At 33.3% G+C, this 18,391-nt stretch overlaps 1 protein-coding gene across 1 annotated transcript in view; it reads left to right on the top strand.

The window, feature by feature from the left end:
* The window catches only part of LOC110021157 (polyadenylate-binding protein-interacting protein 12-like), a 23,952-nt gene extending 17,497 nt beyond the window's left edge, over positions 1-6,455 (top strand). Inside the window, exons 4-12 of the mRNA XM_020719538.1 lie at positions 2,781-2,825; positions 2,924-2,996; positions 3,102-3,214; positions 3,560-3,619; positions 3,702-3,749; positions 3,830-3,898; positions 4,840-4,901; positions 5,000-5,066; positions 6,274-6,455. Of these exons, the coding sequence (XP_020575197.1) occupies positions 2,781-2,825; positions 2,924-2,996; positions 3,102-3,214; positions 3,560-3,619; positions 3,702-3,749; positions 3,830-3,898; positions 4,840-4,901; positions 5,000-5,057 (528 nt within the window). The 3' untranslated portion in view covers positions 5,058-5,066; positions 6,274-6,455. The remainder of the gene's footprint in view (positions 1-2,780; positions 2,826-2,923; positions 2,997-3,101; positions 3,215-3,559; positions 3,620-3,701; positions 3,750-3,829; positions 3,899-4,839; positions 4,902-4,999; positions 5,067-6,273) is intronic.
* The last annotated feature ends 11,936 nt before the right edge of the window (positions 6,456-18,391 follow it).

Consider the following 18,391-nt stretch of genomic DNA (forward strand, 5'->3'; position numbering starts at 1 on the left):
TCTGTTCGGTGGAGGCCGGGAGAGAAGAGGTTTGTCGTATGTGAAGGGAATTCGGTCAGGGCTGCTGGACGAACACTTCTCGTCGCGCAAGAGAAGACGCAGCAGGAGCGGGTTTCGGGGAGTTTCAGTTGGAGCTGCGATCGAGAAAGAAAGAGGGAGCTGTCTTCGGTGCCGATCAAAGGAGCTAAGGCGAGCGGGAGACAGGAGCTCGGTTCGCAGCGTCGAATCGCAGAGGAGAGCGTGCGAGCGGAGGAGTGGGATCGAGGGAACGCGGCCTTCGGTTCAGGGAGGAGCAGCGTCGAGCGACTGTTTGGCGTGAGAAGGAAGAGCAGAGCGGGGTTTCGATCGGGAGGAGGCGAGCGGCTTCGTTTGTTCGGCGGCAGGGGGAGGGGGGGGCGGAGTCTGTGAAGGAGGAGGTGTACGGGATCGAGCGTGAGAAGAAACAGGGTGTCGAATCGTGTCGAGCGCCCGAGGAAGAAGCCAGCGTTCCCCTTTTAGAACAGCAGAGCTGAATTTAATCAAAGAAGCCGTTATGCTAAAATTTTGGCGGGGACTTAATTGGCTTCCGTTGATGAAGCAGATTCAAAAGTAAAGTCTTTAACTTTCAATTAAAATGAGATTAAATGCCTATTTGAAACTTAAAAATTAAAAATTGTTTAACTCTTGTTCAGCCTGAGTCCAGTCCAAATCTAACCTGAGTTGAACCTGGATTGAGTTCGGGCCCGCGACTCTCTAAAAAAAACGTAAATCGATTTCCGTGCCATTTGTGCGCGTGTGTAACCCTAGCAATATGGGTGTTCTTCCTAGCTAAAGTTGACGTTCCGGACGTGTCGGTGCGGTCTGTTTCGTCATCCGGGGTCATCCGGACGAGTTCACTGACGGACGAGTCAATTTAAGTCAAAATCGTGTGGTGCAGCGAGTGCGTTGCTGAGTCATCGAGGGTTCACCTAAGGTCATACGATCTTGTAGGAACTTATTTTCGGGCCCTCTACATGCTGGTCCTTAGCCCTTTGAAACTAGAAGTTGAGTGCTTGGAACCACTTATGCGAGTTCTTCACAAAAATAAGTTAAGAAGAGGTTTGAAGTTCTACGGGAGGTGGACTCCATTACTAGTCCGCCAGGATGATCAACAAGGAACTCCTAAGGCTAGATTATGGGTTCTGGGAGTATAAGACTAAGACCTCAGTAAAAATGAGGTCAACAATTGGCTGTTAAAAATGATTGTTAATGGGTAACAATGGCAGAAATTTCATCCTTGAGGACATCTATATACGTCATATTGTTTATTGTCCACCTAATTTTATGACCATTAGCTTTAAATGAGTTTACTCTTTCAAGCTTAGTTTTGATTTTACTCTGAATTGCTACGAGGATTGTTTTATTGTTTTTGGTAGCAAACAGGCATAGACTATGAGAAAACTTCTACTCTTTTCTGATTATAGTAAAAAAGATTCTCTCTAGTTTTGTTTCACAAGGATGACCACTCCACTAAATGGATATCAAAAATGTCTTTGTTGATGGTGATTTCAAGGAGAAGATTTATATGGTTTACCTTCCTTGATTTTCTTCTTCTTCAGATGCATATAAATTGAAGCTCTCTTTATATTTTGTTGAAACGGGGCTTCTTGGACATGATTTGATAAATTCTAGTAAACTTTTGTGGTGATTTTTTAATTTCATAGAAGAGTAAAAAATGGCCCGTGCCTTAATTCTGTATTGAGTCTTAAGTACCATGCAATGTATGCCACTTTGAGATTGTCTGGCTTTGTGGTCTTCTATTTGAATTTAATTTTTCACGTAATAATCACACTTCTTTCTACGAGACTGCTAGTTCCATTAAAATTGCTACTAATCATGTTTATCATGAGTACATAAAGCACGTTAAAGTGAACTATTATTTTATTTGCAATGCTTTCTACACCCCAACCATTTCTGTCATATTTCTACTAACCTTCAGATTATTGACATATTTATGGAGGCATGACAATATAGTTTTATCAGTTTTTTGTGTGCAAATTGATGCTACTGGAACTACAAACATTAATTTGACGGGGGATATCAAAATATATCATGTACACATCATGCCAAAACTAGACATAATTCCTGTATAATTGCTTTGCAATGCTATAGAATTTGTGTGAGTCAGTGTAGCTGTAAATATTTGTGCTTGGAAGCATAGCTGTCGGTTCCTTATTTGGCTGGCTTGTTGTAATTATTGAAATTTAGCCTGATATCTTGCCATCTATTTGTCCATATAATGATGAGTACCCTCTGAATGAGCGAAATGTGGCCGATTAACAGGTCGCAGTTCATATAGTGTTAATGTTTCATTTTATGGAGGCATGACAATGTAATGTTATCAGTTTTTTGTGGGCAAATTGATGCTACTTGAACAACCAACTTTAATTTGAAGAGGATATCAAAATATATCATGCACACATCATGCCAAAATTAGCCATAATTCATGTATAATTGCTTTGCAAATGATATAAAATTTGTGTTAGTCTGCGTAGCTGTAATTATTTATGTTTGGAAGCAATGTTCTTTATTTGGCCGATTGTTGTAATTACTGAATATTAGCCTAATACCTTGCCATCTATTTGTGGGTATAATGATGAGTACCCTCTGAATGAGCGAAATGTGTTCAATTAACAGGTCTCAGTTCATATAGTGCTAATGTTTCATTTTATTTTTGTGATATGTAATGCATCTATGCGCATTTTCTTTTTTGCATTTTGAGCTATGAACCGTTTCACTCCAGCCTGATTTCTGTCTAATAGGTGACTGAAGAAGAGCTTGCAGCACTCTTTGTGAGCTGTGGACAGGTATCTTATTTGATTATTTTAATTTTTATGGCTGGATTGATTCTCTGCTTTTGCTATTTTGATGGCTTCCAAATTTGGCTTCTTCTCTTTTGTTGAAGGTTGTCGATTGTCGTGTATGTGGTGACCCAAACTCGGTTCTTCGTTTTGCATTTGTAGAGTTCACCGATGAGGGTAATTTTCTCTTGCAATTTGGCTCACAACTATTTTCACAGCTTGAGATTTATTTATATACTGCCATTTTTTACTTTCTCGGGAATCGGTCTTGCCAAATTTCAGATGGTGCAAGGGCCTCCTTAAATATTTCTGGAACAATGCTTGGGTTTTACCCAGTAAGAGTGCTCCCTTCAAAAACTGCAATTGCACCTGTAGACCCAAAATACTTGCCAAGGGTGAGAAAAAATGAATTTCGATGCTTACAAAATTTACTTGGGGCATTTGCAGACATACCGCCGAAGTCCTATATATTTACATATCTAGCACCTAAGCTTTATTTTTTGCATTTATGCCACCTAAATCTTTCATATCACTTCAAAAGTACCACTAATTTAACTTTTAAAAAGTGAAATACATATTTTCATGCATAGGTAAAGTGGCATATATGTAAAAATTGAATTTTAGAAGTTAGATAAGTATATGCATAAGAATTGAATGGTATGTAGGTAAATCTTCCAATTTACTTTAGAATCTTTAATGACGTTACTGTCAAATATCACTGATCATTGTTTGTCCTGCAGTCCGAAGATGAGCGTGAAATGTGCACAAGGACCATCTATTGTACAAATATTGATAGTAAGGTATATTCTAGAGTGCATTATTTATTCATACATATAAACTATGGTTCCACTTCTTTAAGCTGTTGCTGTTATAATCCCGCAGATAACCCAAGCAGAAGTGAAACTTTTCTTTGAAACAGTTTGTGGACCGGTCAGTTCCGCTTTTCTAGTATCCCGAAGGGAAAAAAATTCTTAACGCTTAAGAATTTTGAATTGTCCTCTTGGGTGTAGGTCTATCGCTTGAGGCTTCTTGGAGACTACCACAATGCCACTCGAATTGCTTTTGTTGAATTTGCAAGGGTTAGTATTCAAATGTCTTCCTTCTATCTTTGAAAGGCGAACTTGGAGCAGTGTTTAGGTTCTCTCTTATAATCGTTCTCTCTTATAATCTATAGTTCATTAGTTTAAGCCAAAAAAATGCTATTATAGGGAATTCATGCACCATGGTGCCAAAATTAGTATTCATGGAAGGGAAAGTAAAATAAAAGAATTAAGGGCCTATCTAGGGTGATAGCAATTAGAAGTTGCCATAGAACTGTTTTGAAAAAGCAATTTTTTTGAAGTTGTGAATCTTGTGAATTTATTTATTTTTTAAAAAGTCGGACAATAGCTTTTATATAGCTATTATATTTTAGTAGATTTGGTTATAAAATGTTATTCCTCTTCACATAAAATTATGGAAAACAGCGAAAGAAGTTATTGCCAAATATGATTTTAGTTGTCTAAAAAACAAGGGCTATGAGGACGAAGTTTTTATACTATTTATATCTTCAGTATAATTTAATGTGAACATAAGATTGGTGAAAGCTGAAAGTCAAGCCTCCATTGTCCGGGTTTTGCCGTTGGCTGTGAATCACACATTTTTTCTATTCTTCTATTTTTCAGACATTCCCTAATGTTTTATTTTTGGGAAGAGACATACCTGATACCACTCAATTCCTATGTATTTCTATATCTAACACCTAACTAAACTTTAATTTTTACATATAATTTTTACATATATGCTACCTTACCTACGCATGAAAAGATGTATTTCATTTTTTTAAGTTAAATGGTGTTATTTTTGATGTGATATGAAAGATTTGGAATGAATAAATACATAAGAATTTAGTGTTACATAAAAAGTAAAGTTTAAGTGTTAGATATGTAAATACATAAGAATTGGGTGGTTTGTATGTTTATGCCTTCCTTTTTTTTTAAAATACTTTGGAGCATCCTCACCCAGGAATTTACTCTTGCAGGCTGAGAGTGCCATTGCTGCTCTCAATTGCAGTGGCGCAGTACTGGGCTCCTTCCAGTTGAGGTTAATTTCTTGTCCTTTTATCAAACTGTATACAGTATGGTGTTTGCAGAAATTTTTCTAACTTATAACTTTTGTTCTGATGAATAATATTGTATCAGGGTAAGTCCTTCGAAGACGCCAGTGCGGCCTCGTGCAACTCGGTCACACATGTCTTGAATCTTTGTGGTATTATTAAATACTTGTTTAAGCCATTGCATATATATATATATGACGAATGTATGTATGCATGTATGAGGGTAGAGTTTGTTTTATTTTACTGGCATTTTTACTGAATTGGAACGGCTAGGCTGAGAAACTAGTCTCTGCAGAGTTGTACGGCAGGATATATATTGTTGAGCATTTGCAGGTTTAAGTTATTCTTTTCTGAAATTTCGATTTTTGAGTTTCTTTTGGTAAAACACTTGAAACTTTTTGAACTATGACATGTTTGCGGTATTTTTTTAACAGGAGAAGTTATCTTAAATCTCCACACGCAATACTTATTTTTTGCAAACTGGTAATAGTATTAAACTATATGGAATTTTGCAGTTAGTAAAAGATTGACCTTTTGATTTGCTAAATAGAATGACTTCTTGTTCTCATTGAAAGAACTATAAGACTGAATTTTCTTTTTGGTAGGAGAACCAAACTATATGCAGATTCATACTAATTTTGTTAAACTAGAAGTCCCTAGTTAAAACCTAGCTAGTATTGGATTATTGGGCAAGGCTAATGGAGCAAACAATTTGTTTGACCTTCATGTTTATCTTTTTGCATTGGAACTTCATAGTGACGGAGTATTAGGGTTCGCTTTGAGCAGACGAGTTTTTTTGTGATTGATTAGTAAAACTTGTTTTGAGAAACTGCTTTTTTTTTCTGGAAATGGTTGGCTTTATAAATTTTTTTGGGGGGTTAAAGTTGGAAAGAATTTTAATCGATTTTGAAGGCTCAGAATTTTAGATATTATAGATATTGTTCGTCCTGGCAAAATCATATCATTGTGTGAAAATAATATGAAGATGGATATTTTTGGGCTGCGTGGGGGCTGACGGATGCGGCGGCAGACACGTGTGCATGCTTTGCTGCACATGGGTGCTAGAGTGTGTGCACGCTTGGCTGAGTGCACGGGTGTGTGAGCACACACATGTTCGCTCTCGGAGAGAACCTCCAAAATTTAAGATTAAAAATACACCATTTGAGGGAGAGAGAAGTTATACTATAGTGGATTATTTAGTATGTGGCTTTATCCTCTCTAGGCCATTGTTGCCTTTAGACTGTCGTTGCCTTCAGATTGTTGTTTCCTTACAATATTGAAGTTGTTATCTTTCCATATCGATGCTTTTGCTGCCTTCCGGTTGACGTCTATTCACATTTAGATTGTTGTTGCCTTCAGGTTGTTGCTTATCCATATCAAGGATGTTATCATCTTCCTGTATCGAGGCTATTGTTGCATTTTCAAATTCAGTTGCTTACCTATGTTCAGACAGTTGTTGTCTACCCAAGTTTAGACAGTTCTCTATAATTTTTTTGGGATATTATTGCTTAATGATTTTTGGGCAATTGTTCTTCTTAAATAAGGTATGAATATCCACAATGATAAAGTTATGATTTTTCCTTGAAATAGGTGTTGACCATGTTGTCTTTTTTTATACATACTTGATCTTCAACTTGATATTGATGATATGAGTAATGTCAATAGCTTTGAGAAATGAGAACATTTTTGTTGGAAGGTATAAATGTTGGTTTGATGCCATTAAAATGAATTGTATTCGGGCGATATGTTTTATGTTTGTTATAAATTTCATAGAGAAAATATGATCTGTTGGTAGTCGAGGAGAAACATTGAAGACAATAGAAACCAAAATTATGTTTTTATAGAGCATGGTGATTTCATGTAGATCAAATGATTTTGTATACTGTTTTAAGTTGAGATTTCTTTTGAATGTATAAATTAGACTAAAATTCGTGAGTTTGTTTAATAATTTGCTGATTTACATGTAGGAATGTTGTTTCCTTATAATTTGCCCCTTAGAAAAAATGGAGTTATTGTAAGTCTTGTTGGGAATATAATATATTATGATTAATGTATTGCCCCTCGGCAGACGTGTAATGACATCAAACTCTTTTGAGACATAATTTATGAGGTTTATAACTGGATACGATCGGAATCCTATGAAGTATCGATGATACAAACAATTTTATGTGCCGATCAAGTAATATACTAAATTGAGTCCGTGTGTTGATCCCATAAGGAATGAGTGAACTCTCAAAATTTGGAAAAGTTAGTCTGCTGGTTTTGAGTCAAGCCTGAAAGTTTGAAATTTGATGATTTTAAAGTTTATATTCCTATTTTTCGTAAAAAGTAGAACATATAACTTTTTTTGAGTTTAAAGAAGTGTTATAAATTTCCCTTGAGTTGGTCATATATGTAAATCAGATCTATCTTGATTACTCTAATGAAGTTAACAATTAAGAACACCAATTTTCCTTAACCCCTCTTGGTAGTAATAAGAAAATTGGAGTTACACATTATAGTTAGCCCCCCTTATCTTGTAAGAACTCTAGGGTTTGTTTGGGATCACTTTTTATTTTTTAAATTTTTTTTAGTGTTTTATTTTTTTTTTATTTCTATTTTAAAAAAAAGGTTTTTGGTACTGTTATAATTTATATTTTTAAAAATAAAAGATTTAAAATATGTTTAGTTGGATTTTTTTTAAGAAAAACTATATTTTTTTATAAAACGGTTAAGTTCACATGCGCTCCAATTTTAAGTTATGTTGCCCATGGTGTATCTGATGTTTTCCTTACTTCACCGAGCACGAAACATTACTTGTGGACGGTGAGTAGCAGACAGCGGTTGGTGCTGGGTGCCAGCTGCGGTAGGCGAGGGTCTGTGGTTGCTACTTTACAACAAATTTCTCGAGTTTTACACTGTTTTGAGTATGAAAATGGATACACACTCACCTTACACTTATTCTCACTCAGTAGAACACCCACTCACACTCATAATATGCTTGATTCTTCTCTTTAAATGCTCCAATTTCTCACGAGTATTCTTCTCTATGAGCCTTCAAGCATCTTTATTTTGTCTCTATCCTTTTGGTATTTTGTATTCAACAATTTAACTACTTTGAAGTGAAATGACACGAATTGCAGCATCTGAGCAAAAATCTCACGCATATGGTCACCTGGGCTTCTAGAATTGGCGTCTGTGGCTTTTGTTTCGGGTGCCTAAACTCCCATGATTGGTGCCTGGGACCCTGTTTTGTCATTTTGAGTATGTTTCATCCCTTTTGCTCCCCATGTTGCCTAATCAATACTATTTAACATTGTATGAAATTCAACACACAAATAAAAAAAAAAATATAGTGAAGGGACTAAAATTTTTATGGGAGAAAACCTTGAATGGGAAAAACTACGAGACTTAGCCCAGTCAAAGAAATCTTTATATGCTTTTAGGTACAGGGGTATTGCCCTTTTTTATGTAGGGAGAATGAGTTACAATCTTTCAATAAAAATTAAACTTTTATTTATATGTTGAAAATAATACAAGTGTTAAGAAATTCATCAAGCACATTACAAGTAGTGATTGCTGACGTCCTCTAGTCAGTGTCGGTAAGTGGTGACGACGAACGGTGGTTGATAGCGTTTGAAGGCTATGCAGACATATGTTTACTTGTTAAATATTCTCTCAAGAATAAGTTGTAAAATTTTACGTCTCTTATTTTTTTCCTCCCAAGTGAAGAGATAGGGGCCTATTTATAGATTTTTAAAGAGGGACATTTTGGTCATTTGACATATAACTCTCTAATCAACTATTGGACGGTCCATGTTAATTCCCCTTAATCATATGTGGGTTTTTAAGAATGTGGGTGGCTTAATGACCTCATAATTAATTGTCTAGTTGGACTCCTCTCATTGAGATTCTTGATTCTACTATAAACATGTCAAATTTGGAGTTTATTTGACCATTCAACCGATGATTCCAATCCTCCAATTCTACTTCAAGGGCTTGAACTTAGCTTAGAATCAATTTTAGAGCCCTTGGGTTCATCTTTTGTTGAGATGCTCCATTTTATTATAAAATTGATGAAAAAAATCGTAGCTTGGATGATCATGAATTTGAACTTAGAAGATTTCTTATAAAAAATGTATCAAAATTCATGCTTTATCATAAAGATTTTTTTGATGACACATCAATATTAATGATAAATCTATCTAAACAATTTTAATGTTCTACACTTTAAAAGAAGACACGTCTAGCTAGCTTTACGAATCTTTCTTCTTTTCAGCTAAATTTAGCACGAGTTATGCCATATTCTCCAACAAAATTTAAAAAGAAAAATTGTGAATTATGATAAATATAAATCAATAAAAAGTTAAAAACAAGATGCCTAATATATATATATATATACACTAGTTTAATATATAAAGTTTTTAAAAGAGGCATTTAAATACATACCCCAATTCTTTTCTATATTAAAATTTTTAATGTCATATATAAAATATTGTTATCACCTACTTTTAGAACTCTGAATACACATTTTTATGCATGAATTCATCAAAGCAAATATTATAAACATAAATATATAATTTTGTTAGATACATAAATGTATAAGAATTGTGTGCCATATATATATATATATTTAAATTTCTCTCTCTTAATAGTTTAGCATGGCACGTACACACTGCCCACAAGGCCCAACCTAAAAACCTCACACCTTAAAGCATAATATTGTTGCATCATTGCATGTGACCACTTAATGCCTTTATAGTGACTTTGCACCTCACATAAAATTATAAATTGAGACCGAGACAGTGATAGAGACACAATTTATATTTAGAGGGAAGATATTAAGTATTTCATTAAATAATAATTTTAAAAAATAATTAAATATTAAAAAGTAATATAATTTGGTCAAATAAATGGTGTAAGATTGATTGCGTAGCTCTTAAAGATTGCATAAATTATCATTAGTTTTTTAGTCCTTAATTAATGAATATAATTTATCTATATTTTCTTATTTATAGTTAAAGTTGATGGTCACTTTGATATTTAAAAAAAAATATTTTAATTAAATATTTCGATTTAATTAATAGATTATTTTAATTTATGGAGACATAATTTCATTAGCTTCAAATATTGAACAAAATTGATGGTGAAAAAAAAAAAAAAGAATATTTGAGTTTGGCTTAAGAATCTAAAATAAATGTGGATATGAAAGGTTTTAGAGGCATTTAAATACATGCCACATAATTCTTATATATTTACATATCTATCATCTAAACTTTCATATTTACAAATCCTTAACATTTTTTTATAAAAATAATACTGTTATTAACGAAAAATTATTCCATACAGACATCGCATGCGGTGTCCGATCAACACTGTCGATTGCCACAAAGATGTATTTATGTCGGCCACGTTTTTATTATTATTTTTTTTAATTTTTTTTGCTCGAATGTGTAGATTAGATACTGTATGCATCTCTCCATGTGGTGTCCACATGGAATATTTTTTTTGTTATTAACAACTTAAAAATGAAATAAACATTGTCATATATAAAATCATGACATCAAAATATTAAAAGTTTAAATATCAAAATTCAGATATTTAATCTAAAAATACATAAGAATCTATAATATACTTTATAAACAATGATTGCCAGATCAACAACAATCTACAATTGAATTTTCTTACCTACTTTTTTTTTTTTTTTAAATTTTGATATATCTATTAATTTCAATTTTTCTGCGTAAAATATTTAAAATTTCTTTCAATTATTTTATTAATAATTGGAAAAAAAAAAACAGTGAAATAAATGTGTCGTCTTCTCTGATTTGCTTCATTCTTACTGTAAGTGCAAATCATGAGGACAGGCTGTGGCCCCATGCTTAAAGGATGCAGAATCGAGAGCAGGTGCAACTGCAATCAGTATGAGAGAGAATTCCATCTGATAAAGTATTTTTTTTTAATTTTTTTTTAATTTCATGGGAAAATTACTTACATACCATTCAAAATTGGGGAATTTACATACATAGCACCCATTTTTTATGTATTTTCATATCTCACATCTAAATTTTGATTTTTACAATTAAAGCACCTTTTTTTATGTATCAAAACATCCATCCTTTCATGCATAGAAAAAGATGAATTAAAGTTTGGGTGTGAGATATGTAAATGTGTGAGAATTGAGTGCTATGTATGTAAATTTTCGTTCAATATTTTGCTATTTATAAAAGTGGCAACTTTTTTTTTTTCATTTGTTCTTTACATTCTCACTCAAATATTAGAGCTTATGATAAAACCTCAATCAAAATTTTCATTTTTATAAAATTCATAATGATTTGATGGTGACACGTGTAAATGTCTCATTTAAATAGTTCGAAAAAAAATGTCCCGGTGTGCTAGTTTTGTAAAAAATAAAATTTTGAGTTCTATATATGTAATAATTCTCATGAGAATTTTTCGTTATATCTCCTGCATGGTACATTTACTTTAGCGTTTCACCAAAGATTGGCCGAGAATTTCGAGATTTTGTAACATTCCATCGTAAAAATGAAGTTTTGGATGCGAGATAGATAAATCTATAAGAAATGGGTGCTATGTATGTAGTTTTCCCTAAAAAATTATGCATTAAATGTGTATTTCACTTAAAAAAAGTTAGTTATAGTAGGTTTTTTTTTGAACTGATATCTTGGAGTGATATATGTATATAAATGTGTAAATTTAGATGTTAGATTCGTAAATACATAAAAATTTTGTGGTATGTATGTAAATACTCATAATTAAAATTCATAGAAGCATCCAACAAGTCCATCTAGTCCACTAATAAAGTACAATTAATTGACCCTCAAGTGCACCATATTTCATTTGTTATTTTATTTACTTAAATTATATATATATATATATATATATATTCTCAGATCAGGAAACAGAAAAATATTATTTAAATATATATGGTTCAACCTACCAACCATTACTACAGGAATACAGCTATATCTCTACCAAATTGTCATATTCTTCTGGCCAAAAAACATGCAGATTTCACCTTACGATATCTTGTATTATTATATTAGTAAGCTCCTTGTCTTTGTTGACCATGCATTAGCTGGATATTTGAGTTTTCTATTTCTTTTACATAATGTCAGATATGGTGGTAACTTTCCATATATAGCCCCTTCTTCTGCTGTCTTCTTCCTCTTCATTTGTTGGAGAAGGTTGCATTAATGGAGATTAAGGTGAAGAGGAGATCATAAATGGATTGTTTGTTTATTCATTTGTTCTTGTTTTTAAACTTGGTTGCGTTTTATTTTGGCTATAAGTTTTGCTTTAGATGAATGGAAATAAGGTTGTGTTGGGTTTACAATGGTGTGTGTAGGACAAAAATGTGTTTGTGTTGATCTTGAGGAGATTTGACGGTACAGAGGAGAAGAGTGCGACCAAAGAGAGCCCACCGACAGAAAACTTTAAGGCCCGTGAATCTGATCGGAAGTAGCCATTGTAGCCGAAAACCAAAGCAGACCGAGCCACGATGAGGATAAAAAGAAAACCATGTGATTCGAGTCCGAATCATTCAGTTTGGAACTATGAGAAAGCATATCCAATACAGTTGTTTGCCTTATGGTAGATCCAATCGGAGAAAAGATGTAGTTCCACAATATCACCAACAATCCCATGGACACCCTCGAGGCTCTTCATTAGGGATCAAGAACTAATAATGCAACAAAGAGTCCTATAGTCATCCTTTACGCTCTCCTCAATGAAGAGTGAGCCACCTCTCTGGCTACAATAATTCACAATCCACTCGATTGTCTAACATCACTCTACCGACACGAGTTCTTTGTCAGGGATCAAGGGTCGGTAACTAGACTAGATCAGTCGAAGCCAACTAAGCCTAACAAGACGAACCAATCCTCTCAACTAGAACCAATTAATCTCACATGACTAAAAATGCCGACTCAATCCAATAAAAATATATCGGAGCATGTGCGTATCATATATGAACATATATCTGAATAAATAAAATTAAATATATAAAAATAAATAATTTATTCTGACCACACTCATTTTAAATTCGGATCAATTCATTATAAAATCCATAATAAATTAAAATAAATTCCTCATAAATATTTATTTGTGATGAGTGCAATACATAAATAAACTGTTAACTTATATATATTATTTATTTTAACATAAGTTTTAATTTGGGCTAAGATATGATCTCATGCACATTATTATCATAATAACCTCATTTAATTCCATTCGTTGACTATATGGTTCGAATAACTCGTCTCAATGCTAGAATCCTCTATGGGCGATTAGTGCTAGGTTGATAAATAAAAATAGTGATTTTGAAATTCAACTTTAATCACTAAAATATGTTAAATCAGTGTATGAAAATTAAAAATCAGCAATGAAAGAGGATCTGGTCAAAGGTATGTGCGTGGCTGATCTCTCTTGATCTCTCTCTCTACTTTAACCTAATCACATTAGTTTAATGTTGGTTAACCTACTTATAAGTGATAAGAGATAATCAAGGCATGGGCGGACTCAAGTAGGGTCCAAGGGGGCAATTGGCTTCTCTCATATTCAGATTTTTACTTATATAAGAGAAAAATTTGGTCTTTGTCTCTCATGAAATATCACTTTCGACTATTCAGAAAGATCATTTTGCCATTTCATTGCCCTCAACCCTCCCTAATTGGGTATAGAGGACAGTTTGCCCCTCACAAAAGAGAGACTGGTTCCGCCTCTAAATTCAGAGAAAACCTAATTGAAATGATGAGTTATGAATTCAACTTTAATCACTAAAATATATTAAATTAGTGGATGGAAATTAACTCAACAATAAAAGAGGATCTAGTTAAAGGAATGTGCTTGGCTGATCTCTCTTGATCTCTCTCTCTCTACTTTAACCTAATCACATTAGTTTAATGGTGGTTAACCTACTTATAAGTGATAAGAGCTGATCAGAGGCATGGGACAATTGCCCTCTCTGAAATTCAGATTTTTACTTATACAAGAGAAAAAATTGATCTTTTGTCTCTCCTGAAATATCTATTTTGTCTCTTCAGAAATATCATTTTGCCCTTCATCCTGCTTTTTATATATATATATATGTGTGTGTGTGTGTGGAGACGATTTATAGTTATTTGAAATCAAAATTTATTTATATTAAAATAATATTTTCACATTAAATTTTATTTGTTAAATCAAGGAACAAATATGGAGGATGCTGCTTTAGTTTAATTTAATTTATGGGTATGTTTTCCCATTCAAAATTTTTATTGTTAAAAATTGATTTCTCACTTAATTCGATGGAGGGCTATGGTTAACTGTAGCTTAGCTTTCACTTCATGGGAAGATCCAACAGATATGAGAGTTCGATCATTGAATGGGGTTATATCTGGGTTATACCCCCTTATAACCTCCGGTATAACCCGGATATAACTCCCTTGTACCCCCAGAATACCCCCAGAATAACCTCTGATACCTCTGATGTACGCAGCGCTGCGTACATCTTATGTACGCAAATATTTTCCATCGGACGGACGAGCGGCTTCGTTATAACCTGTGACTGACGTGACACGTGCTGTGTGGCGGGTCCGAGGAGGGCAATTTGTTAACAAAAACGGAGCACTATTTTAATAATTTACAAATTTAATATCTAAAATTTAATATTTAATATTTTATATTTATAGTACTTCAATGTTATAATGTATTTTAGTTTTAAGAACTTAAGGTGCGTTTGCGGCAGTTTGTGTGTTTCAGGATAAATTATTTATCCTGAAATATGTGTTTTAGGATAAGCTGCTTATCCTGAAACGCAGCTCGTGGGCTACGGGGTCCAGCCCGCGACCTACGTTTAGTATAAAAATCCAAACGCGATTTCGGATAAGCTGGTAAAACGCACGAACCAAATGATACAACCACACTTATAAGCCGCCCACACTACTAAGAATGATATTTTTAAGGAGCATTTACATAGATACCACCTAATTCCAATGCATTAAATTTTATCTTTTACATTTATACCATCAAAATATCATTATTTCAAGCTTTAAAAAGTGAAATACAGTAAAAATGAAAGTATAGTTGTAGATATGTAAATGCATAGAAATTAAGTGGCATGGATGTAAATACATGAAAGTAAGAGAATTATATGGGTATGCATGTAAATGTTTTCTTTTAGAGGTGACTAGATGATTATGTGTACATTAGTTGTAGATTCTGCTTGCTCATGTATAAGTTACTTAATTTCTCTATTTTTAAGTTGTCTATAAAAATTCAAGTATATCAATAATTAAAATAAGCATATCAACGTTATTAGTTTTAGATGCAGCTATTAAAAAGTAGGTGTGAAACCGCTAAATAAAAATCTGATGTTACAAAAAGTTACGGTGGTTATTATAATTTTTTTTTTTTAAAAAAGACATAGTGCAGCTACAAAGTTGTCACCACACCTAGTAAGGACTAGTTAGAAAACACAGATTTCAGCGAAAGCTTTTTGAAAAAAAGCTGCAAAAATGAAACTTATCAAAATAAGCAAAACTGCGGTGCGATATCGCACCTCCACCGCACCGCTGCCCAAAATGGACCCCAAAAGTGGGCTGAAATATGAGTTTAAATTTTCTCATTTTTGTCAATATAAAATAAAGTCAAATCAGAAAGTGACTTTTAATTCTCTCAATTTCTCTATATAAAATAAATATGATTTTAATGGATGTACAAAAGAAAGTAACCTTCAAACGATAATATTTGGAGCTATAGACTTTTGGGGGCCACACCCAAACTTTCATCAAAAGGGAGATAAAATTACAATAAAAAGCTAATAACAACAAAATTCATGCAAGGCAGGACAAAGGTCCATCATGTAATATTTATAAATTAGATGTGCAGAAGTAGAAAAATACAAACAAAGCATGATTCATCAACAAAACAAGTAGTGAGAAATCCAACTTTACACATGACAAAAAAAAAAGATGAAATTTTGTAGCTATAAGACAATTCTCCTAGTAAATTAGTCCCAATAAATTTGAAAACTAACCTTAGAGGAAGCAACGCAAAACTAATAGAAAAATTAGGGCCGCAGATGAACCTGATCGAGTCGAACAAGATTGTGTTTAAACTTGAGCTTGTTTATAAAATTCGAGCTCGAGTTGAGCTCGCGCTCGAATAGAGTTTTGCGTTTATGTTCAAGCTTAGTTCCTATTTGAGTTCTATTCCTGTTCGTCATGTGATGATAAACAAGTGATTGTCGAGCAGATTAATGATTAAACCGTCGAGCTACTTAGCGAACAATCTTGATTGAGCGAATTAGAATTAGTTTAATCGTGTTATTTATTTTCTCACTAAATAAGACTTGTTGAACGAAGTAATGAGCAATACGAGTTTATCGAGCTTTATAGTACGATTCCGCTATTTATTTTCTAGTTGAACGAGTTTTGTGGAGCTTAAACTTATAATAATAAATGAGCTATTAAATAAATTAACTAAAATAAACATACAAATCTGTAAAATAAATGAACAGTTACATAAATAAATTTTTATATGATTATATGTATTACAAATTGAAATTTAATTTAACTTAATATAAATAAATTATAAATTAAGCTTTAATTGAGCGTATTCACAAGCTTAAATTAAGCTTCAACTAATTTTATTTATATGCATTAATTCGATCTCATTTATGAACTTTAAAAGAAACGGCTTACCAAGCAATTTAATGAGTTTGTTCGCGAGTTTTAAATGATGTTGTTTGCGAACAAAAACGAATTGAACAAGAAGGTGCTCAAGGTTGTTCATTTAACAATCGAACATTTATAAAAATTTTCGAACTTATTCAATTGGTTAATCTAACGAGCAAGCACGAGTTCTTACAGAATTGAGTTACGAGTAATTTGTTAAAAACTCGGCTCATTTTCACCCCTAACAAAAACCATTAGAAAGAAGGCAGGAATCAAACCTACAATCACGATGAGGCAAATGTTATTTACTAAAGGGGAATTTACATAAATACCACCCATTTTTTTATGTATTTACATCGAACATCTAAGACTTACTTCTTACATTCACACCACCCAAAAACCTTTTTATATTACATAAAAAATACCATCATTTTAACTTAAGAAAAATGAAATAAATCTTTTCATGCATTTGGATTGAGCTGTATGTATGCAAGTATTCCTTTACTAAAATATAGAGCTTTACACTAAAATTTCACTCTTAAATTTCTATTTCCTACTTTTGAGTCTCGTTGTAAAATGTAATGAGTCTCCTCTTAGAAAGATAACATTATTTTTAAGAGAAAATTAACATTATTTTTATATATCCAAATTTGTCGAATCTAAATCAAATAACATTTATACATCCAAATCGTGGAATCCTGATTTGTTCGTCAATCACACTCAAGTAAATCTGGGGGTGGGGAGAAAGAGAGAGAGAGAGAGAGAGAGAGAGAGAGAGAGAGAGAGAGAGAGTATTGGAGAGAGAGAGAGAGAGAGAGAGAGAGAATTGAAGGACGATGAATAATAATAAATCTTGTCAACCTTGGGTTATTCAAAAAATGATCTCTCTATTTTTGTCGCTGCTTTAAAAGAGGTTGTATTGAGTATTTCTGTATTTTACATGTATGAGCTTATTGCCAAGCCACTCTTTGGGTCGACCGACTAGGTTAAATTGGCTTAGGGTCGGCAAATCAACCTGGTCAAATGATTTTTGTTCGGTCGGCTGAGTTTATTCGAAATGGGTCGACCAATTATTATGGCCCGACTGTTGGTCATTGGTCCTTGATAAGGGACTTTTGAGCATCTCTCAGATTGTTGAAGGTGCTAAAAGATTAAATCTTCCTTGTATTGACTCTTTTGTGATGATGGGCTCCGATATCGTTTTGCTTAGTTTTTATATGAATGACTCGTTCTTGTATCCTCCTATCATTTTTGCTCTATTTCGTGATTAGATCGAATTTGAGCTTACCGTCTTTGGCTTAGACAACTTCACTCAGTCGGATAAGCGGGCCTCATGATTTTCTATTGATGGGCCTCTTTCGCGTGCTCTTTTCTTCTAGACTGTTTGATCTCCTCAAAATCAGTGTCATCATATTTTTTATGTACATATTTTAGTTTATCTATTCTCTTACTTCTGAAAACGAAGTTACAATAAGAATAAGAGAATTTAATACAAAAATGATAACATTTTTTATTAATCAATGATTCAACAATTAAAATTTCTTGATTTTAGTGCCTTTAATTCTTATAAATAAGGTGGCACAAGACTCATTCCCATTCTTTATTTGCACCTTGCATTTGAATTAGTTGGCTCCCAACATTGGAATGGAGACACCAAAATTTCTCGATCTATATCCCCACCAACGATCTACTTTGTGATGTCTTCTAGAGGTAAAAGGAGAGATACAACTTGGAGAGTGAAAGAAAAAAAAGAAAATTATTATTAAGAGAAGAAAAGCAGTTGCATCGACAAATAATGTGGAGGAATGCTCAGGCAACCG

Source organism: Phalaenopsis equestris, unplaced genomic scaffold (assembly GCF_001263595.1).
Source record: "Phalaenopsis equestris unplaced genomic scaffold, ASM126359v1 Scaffold000123, whole genome shotgun sequence".
Classification (NCBI taxonomy): Eukaryota; Viridiplantae; Streptophyta; class Magnoliopsida; order Asparagales; family Orchidaceae; genus Phalaenopsis; species Phalaenopsis equestris.